The following is a 7,057-nucleotide window of genomic DNA, read 5'->3' on the forward strand; positions in this document are numbered from 1 at the left end:
GGTGATATTGTAAAATTTTTAAAACTTGCTATCATGTGCACCCTACAGATGTAGGTTTTGGAACTTATCAATGGTTGTATTAAATGAGGTCGGTCGATATTCAACTAAATGCTTTGAAACTTGAGATCACAAGTCAAAGGAAGCACAAGTTGGTAGTAGCCTTTTAGCCATCATTCTTCTTTAAGATCCTATTTCTTTGTTTTTGACTTTTAATTCTTCCCACAACCCACACATAACTACGAATCTCTTATTATTAATTAATCATAGTCAAAATAACCACACTTCTTAACTTCTTTTATTTATTTTCATCTCCAAATTCCAATTTTATATACACAAACTACCACTAATTACTTTTATAACCATATACATAAGATTTGTTACAAATAATGAAAGATATAGAAAAACTAATAATATAGAAACTCATACGATAAACAGGACAAAAATATCAAATTTGTTTTATAGCAGATCAAAATCAAAGGTGGTACATGTTCACATCAAAAAACTATTTCGATTAATAATTCAAGAAACCCTAACCCAAGATGTCAAAAGATTCGATCCATGAACACAAACAACTAGAACAAGTAACGACCACGTTACATAAAGTACCTTTTAGCTGCCGTTCCCAATTTATTTATTCCTAAGCAATCAGACCAAAATTAACATTATTGAAATCGCACAAAATAAAATCATTGAAAATCTAAAGCATATACAATCGTAGAAATCTGGGCTTTTTTTGTTCTTGTTTTTCAACTGTATTATGTGAAGAAAAGAGTGAATTGTTAAATTCATAAGTTACGTTATTTTCCATATACCCCAATAAATGCTATAAAATAAACGTTAAGTTGAAGTAATTGCCTTGTTCGTTGCAGCGGAAGCCGGAAAGTTGCGTCAGCCTCTATGCATCGGCGACCGTTCATGGAGTTGTAATTTGGACGTCTTTGATTGTCGGAACGCCTTCATTGGACTCGGGAAGTACCATCCACGGCGTTTCGCGGCAACCGGACTGAAGCTGTGACTGGCCCCTACAGCTACTGATCTGGATCTAGCCATCCTTGAATAATCTTCAGTTGCGACGGAGATATCACTTTTATTTGATTCGTCATCCTGTTCGCCGCCGTGTGCATCGCATTTTTTAGTTTTATTCACCTTGAAAACCGACCAGAAGTTTATTTTGCTCCGGCTAACCCTCGGCAGAGGTTTTTTGTCTTCCTCGACGAACTGTTGATCGAATCGACCACCGACGTACTTCGATCTCGATCGGAGGAAGGGAATCGCTAGAGATCTAGATTTCCTAAACGCAGGTTCATTTTCGATTAGATTCGACACGCGACCGACTTCCCCTGCGGCGGCGGACGACAGAAAACCGTCGCGGAGGCTACCGCCACGGGAAAACTGGAAGATAGAAAACGATGAGGAAGACGAGGAAGAAGAAGACGTCGAATCGGCTTGAGCTGGACAACACGCACATGGACGAGTATTTGCACATTCTGGACAGAGTGTAACGAGGCGTTCACGGAGGCATATAGGGCAGATACCACTCCTCCGTCGCTTCGACGGATGCTTTGGACATTTCCATACTTCTTCTTCATCCAAGTAAAACGCCATGATCGTGTTGTTGAAAAATAAAAATAAAATCACTGTGATTCTGTTGAATCTGTTTGTAACGGATTTCGGTTCTTTCTCCCTCCACAACTTTCTCTCTCCAGGAATCAGCCCATTTGTTAGCGGGTGGGATGCTTAAAAAGGACGAGGGAAGGGAGTAACCATGGTTAGGTTTAGCATACCATAGTTCAACTATATGGGTCTCGTACTCTCATTTTCACACATGGATTAAGTTTGAGCGAGTAACAACACTAGTCCTCGAGTCAACAGCCATTTTATTTTAATTAAATGAACTTTTTTTTTTTAATTATGTGAACTTTTTTTTCTCCCTTTAAATTAAATGAAGATTTTTTTTTCCTTCAGTTTGACTGAAGATGCATATAATTAAAGTACAGGGTTAATCATGATCGTAGAATTTGACTATTAATCATTAAGACTATCTAATGCAGTTAATCGAAGACGCGTGAGAAGCTGACATGGAGCCCTTCAAGACGCGTGAACATTGCCCTCAGGGTCGGTGCTCTGGCTGTGGCATGGACATGAAGACGGATGGAAACGAATGATTTGATTGGTCGTTTGACTTTTGACTATTAGTGGAGCATGAGTGGGATATTTTCGACCGTTTACTATATTAAAAAAAATTGTCATACAATTACTAATAAATCTTTATACCTTAATAAAAATTTAGCTTCAAATTCTAAATTTTAAGAAGTACAACCTTTGAAGCATCATAAATAACAATTTTATGCATTCTAAAAAAATCAAATCTTATCCGGTCAATCGTTGAAAAGGTTAACAAAAAGAATCAAATAGTTTATTAGCTTATCTTCGACTTTTAACAGTCTCTTATAATCCCATTTTCTTAGAGTTATCTATTTCCACTGTTTGACTTAGTCCCCGCTAAATCCCCAGAATTTCACCCATTTGCTTTATCAACTTAACTGTCGGCACCTATATCGACAACCTCACCTCTTTTCTTTATATGTTGCGTCTCACCACGTGGCTTAATTTGAGTGAATCATCCATTTTCATAAGTTCACCAACACCACCCCTCCTCCTTCTCTCCACCCACCGACGACCTTCATCAAGGCTCAATATTGGCTTCGGTTTCTGTGAAACCATTCCTTTCCCTCTTCTCTCTATCATTGCTCTTTATCTCTAACCCTAACTAGCCGTCAGCCCACTCACCATCTTTAACTCCCCACCAGCGCCACGATCTCACACTATAATTTAACCACACACCCAACACCACTCAAGACCACCACGACATCACTATCAGACCCACCAGAAAGCCTAACATCCGTCTCTCTTCCATTTACCATAACGATCCTCCCTTCTATCATTCTCAAACCTTTATCCCAATTATCAAGAGATCCTTATGGTTTTTTATTATTTATTATTATTTTTTTTTTGTAGATCTAGAGACACAAGATTGATGGAGTATAAAACAATTATGCCATCAACACTACCTCTGTAAGTAAGATAAACATCTTATTCTATTTAAAATTGTTTGTATGTGATCATGATTAGATATTTTATCATATGTTCTAATTAATCAACTTTTTTTTTCTCCTGGATGGCGCATATACTAAATGGAATAGAATTTTGGTTGAATTAAAGAAGTTTGAATAAGAAATTTATTGGATTAGGTGTCTAAGTCATAACTATAATTGGTATATACTTGAATTGATAGTAGCACAATCCTTTTGGGTTACCTTCATACTAGCAACTAGACATGATGATTAATTAAGAAAGAGGAAGAATTTATTAATTTGATTAATAAATTGAAATGAATGATTTATTAATGTATTATGTAAATAATATATTAATTAGAAATCATATTATTTAATTAATAGTTAATCAGAAATTAGTTGGAATTAATTTTAGGATTAACTGAATTAACTAAAAAATGTAGGGGTTGTTTAGTAATTTACTGATAGTTGAGGAATAAACTCTAGAACCCTACAAAAGAGGCTTGGACGAAAATCTTCTAGAGAAGCCCTAGAATTTTCGTCCAAGGGCTTGTAAATGGAAGGTTTAAGGCTTGCTTGGTTCTTAAGCAAAGCAATTACGGTTTCCAACTCTTAACCCCAACTTTGGCTCTAAGTCATCTCACTATATAAAGACTCATACCCTTGATGAATTCGGCCACTAGAAACCCTAGAAAGTTGTAGCCGAAATTCGAAGCATCTTCCTCCCTTTCATATCTCATCCTCTTGCTAAGTGCATTTGTGATTCATTAGAGGTATTACACTTGTCATACGTGCTCTCAAGCTTCAAGATCTACAAGGTTTTAGATTGTTATTTGTAAGAGTCGAAGACATGTTGTAATGAGTCAAAGACTTTACCCTTCATGTATTCTGTAATATATTTACTAAGGCGTCTAAATGTTCGAAGCTTAAATGCAATGTCTTAGTATTTTTTGTATACTTTCCTGTTCCCTATAAATAGGAACTTTACTTAGAGTTAGATAAGAAGTCTTTACAGAACTTGTCTTTGTACTCTGTATCAAATTGTGAAAGTATACTATAACTGAAACAAGATCATATTTACATTTCGTGTTCTTTTATATCGTTTTTACTCTGATTTGAATCTCATTACTCGATTTACGATTCATCAACTGGTATCAGAGCAGGATTCATAACTGCGATCTGATTTTCTATTGAATCTGTTGTATTTAAATCATAAAATTTGATTCAAAAGTTTCCGCACAATTAGATTCAGAAAATCATCAAGGATCATAAGTTTTGATTCGATTCTGCATTGAATTTGCTCAATCGAGTGTTTGTTCTTGAATTTCTGTATAATTCATTCAGTTAAATACAAATTTCTTCTAACTTTCTGAAAAATTCAAATCCGTACAACAATGGCGAATTTTAACATGAACATGATGACTTCTTTCTCGCATCTCTTAGGATATTCTAGCAAAATTTCAATGCTGATTCCAGAATATTACGATCAATGGGTTGATCTAATGGAAGATTATCTAAATGGATTAGATGAAGAATTATGGAATTGCATCTCTGGAAATGCTCAACTTCCAGCAAATGTTCAAAACATTGGATCTTCGAATTCAAGTGCTGATATTGATGAACGAGCTGATAGAATGAAGAAAAATGAGAAATGATGTCTGAGGGAGTTGAGAAGTGCATTGCCACCAGTGGTTTACAACTATGTTCGTGGTTGTAAAAGTGCGAAGGAGATATGGAATACTCTCAAGGATAAGTATCAAGGAAGCAAAAAGACGAAAGTTAACTTTGTGAAACAATGTTTGGTGGAGGTGAAGGAATTCCGACAGAAAGAGAATGAGACAATCGAGGTTTATTATGATCGCTTCAACGAGCTGATATATCAATGCAATCGATATGGAATCACTCTGTCTGCAATGGAATTCAATCTTATGTTTGTGATGGGAGTCCAAAAAGAGTGGAGAAGCGTGAGTATGATGGTTAAAAATTGTCAAAGTTTCGACACATCCTCTTTGAATGATTTGTATAATCAACTCAAAACTCATGAAAGTGAAGTTAATGAGATGGATGAAGAGTCGAAGCTTAATCAAGGTGGTCCTTTGGCACTTGTCTCGAAAGTAAATGAAATAGAAACAGTTGACAGTGATGATTCGGATGCTGAAGAAGGACTTTTAATGAATTTGGATGATGAAGCAATTGCATTCTACTCGAACAATAAAGTCAAAGATTTCTTTAAGAAACCATTTAATCCGAAGTCGAGGCAGAGTGAAGGAAGAGGAAATTTTCTGAACAAGGCTGTTGGAGAGGAAAAGAAGAAGATAAAAAATAAAGAGGTGAAAGTTTATGAGGAGAAAAGAGAGAAGAAATTAAAAGGAGATTCAGGAGTAGATTGTCACTACTGCAATGGAGCTAATCATCTTGCGAATGACTATATGCTTCGTAAGAAAGATGAGAAGAAGAACAAGGTGAAGGATAAGGTGTACTACACGGAGAGGCTGGAAGAAGTAAGAGCGAAGGCCAAAGGCATTTCTTTGGTGGAAAAAGGCGAACAAGAAGAAGATGGTACCTATCAGATATGGTCTTCGGGATCAGATGATGATGAAATGCGTAATCCGACGCATGGTGCTCTGTACGCGAAATTCATAGATGATTCTGATGAAGAGGTCATAGGAAGATGCTTTATATCCAAATCAGCTGACATGTCTCCGATGACTATGAAGGTACGTTCTATTCTCGAATCTTTCAATATTCCTTTTAATGCATATAACTCTGAATTTGTTGCTTTTGATGACATTGTTGCTTATTTCGATTCAATTGTTGTGTCTGCTAGTAACCAAGCTAAGAAACTGACCTTACAATTGTTAGAGACAAAAAAAAAAGCTTGATTCGATAATAACTAAGATAGATTGTTTAGAATTGCAAATCACAAACATCATGTGTGATAGAGACTCTCTTTCGAGCGATGTAAAACTCTTATTAGCACAAAGAAATATCTACTGTAACACTGCAAAAAGACTTTATGGAAAACTTACAACATTGCATCATTCTAGTGACATTAGCAAAGAACAACATAGAAAGTCATTACCTTTTCTATCTTTTGAGAGAGAGAAGGTTGATAACATTTCTTATGATTGTGAGACAACAATTGTTGAATTTGATAAAATACCAGATGATAGATATGTATATGGCATCGTAAAAATAGATGAATGTCTTGATTCGAATGAATTAGTTGATATTGTTAATGAAACCTTGACTAAAACTGAACAAATCAAAATTTTGAAAAAGACTGAGAACTCGACATCTGACTTACAAACTAATTTTGCTGATATTGAAGATGATTATGATAATATTAGTGAAATCAGTGAGTTTGAGGATATTGATTGTTCTCAGTTATCTGTCATTAATGTCACATCAAAATCTAAAGGAAAAGAAATTATTAAGAATTTGAAAATTGAGATTGACACTGACAAACCTTCAACTTCGAAAGTTTGTGATCCTGATTTGGTTGATGTACGGGATAGACAAACAGATGAAAGTGATGATGAAAATGATGAAGAAAATGAAATTCCACGAAAAGTTGTTAACCAAGTGTATAATATATATACCTACATTTATATTTTTACAAATGAGTAACATTTTGTAGATCAATTTATTATAATCATGGTATTAGAAAATCTAATCAAATTCATACCTGGTATATATATATATATATATATATATATATATATATATATATATATATATATATATATATATACCAGGTATGAATATGATTAGATTTTCTAAGACCATGATTCTAATAAATTGATCTACAAAATGCTACTCATTAGTAAAAATATAAATGCAGGTCATGCCTAAAGAAGAGAGGTGTACAATCTTACTAGCTATAGCTGATGCACTTTAAGCAAATGAGAAAATGATTTTACATGAGAATGAAGCTGATGTGGCAACTACACAAGATGATGGATATGAATCATCATTACTCT

General features: G+C 34.8%; 1 protein-coding gene across 1 annotated transcript; it reads right to left on the reverse strand.

Annotated features, from left to right (window-relative positions):
• Positions 1-428: 428 nt before the first annotated feature.
• Positions 429-1,724, reverse strand: LOC145034596 (uncharacterized). Its single transcript, XM_078983041.1, has 2 exons — positions 856-1,724; positions 429-637 (listed from the first exon to the last, which is right to left on the reverse strand). Exon 1 carries the CDS (start codon positions 1,603-1,605, stop codon positions 889-891), a length of 717 nt encoding a protein of 238 aa, XP_078839167.1. The 5' UTR covers positions 1,606-1,724; the 3' UTR covers positions 429-637; positions 856-888.
• Positions 1,725-7,057: the final 5,333 nt, after the last annotated feature.

This window comes from Lactuca saligna, chromosome 3 (assembly GCF_052625555.1).
Source record: "Lactuca saligna cultivar CGN05327 chromosome 3, ASM5262555v1, whole genome shotgun sequence".
NCBI lineage: Eukaryota > Viridiplantae > Streptophyta > Magnoliopsida > Asterales > Asteraceae > Lactuca > Lactuca saligna.

Excerpts from the sequence above, each read along its gene's own strand:
- LOC145034596 (XM_078983041.1), bottom strand. The coding sequence starts at position 1,605 with ATGGCGTTTTACTTGGATGAAGAAGAAGTATGGAAATGTCCAAAGCAT.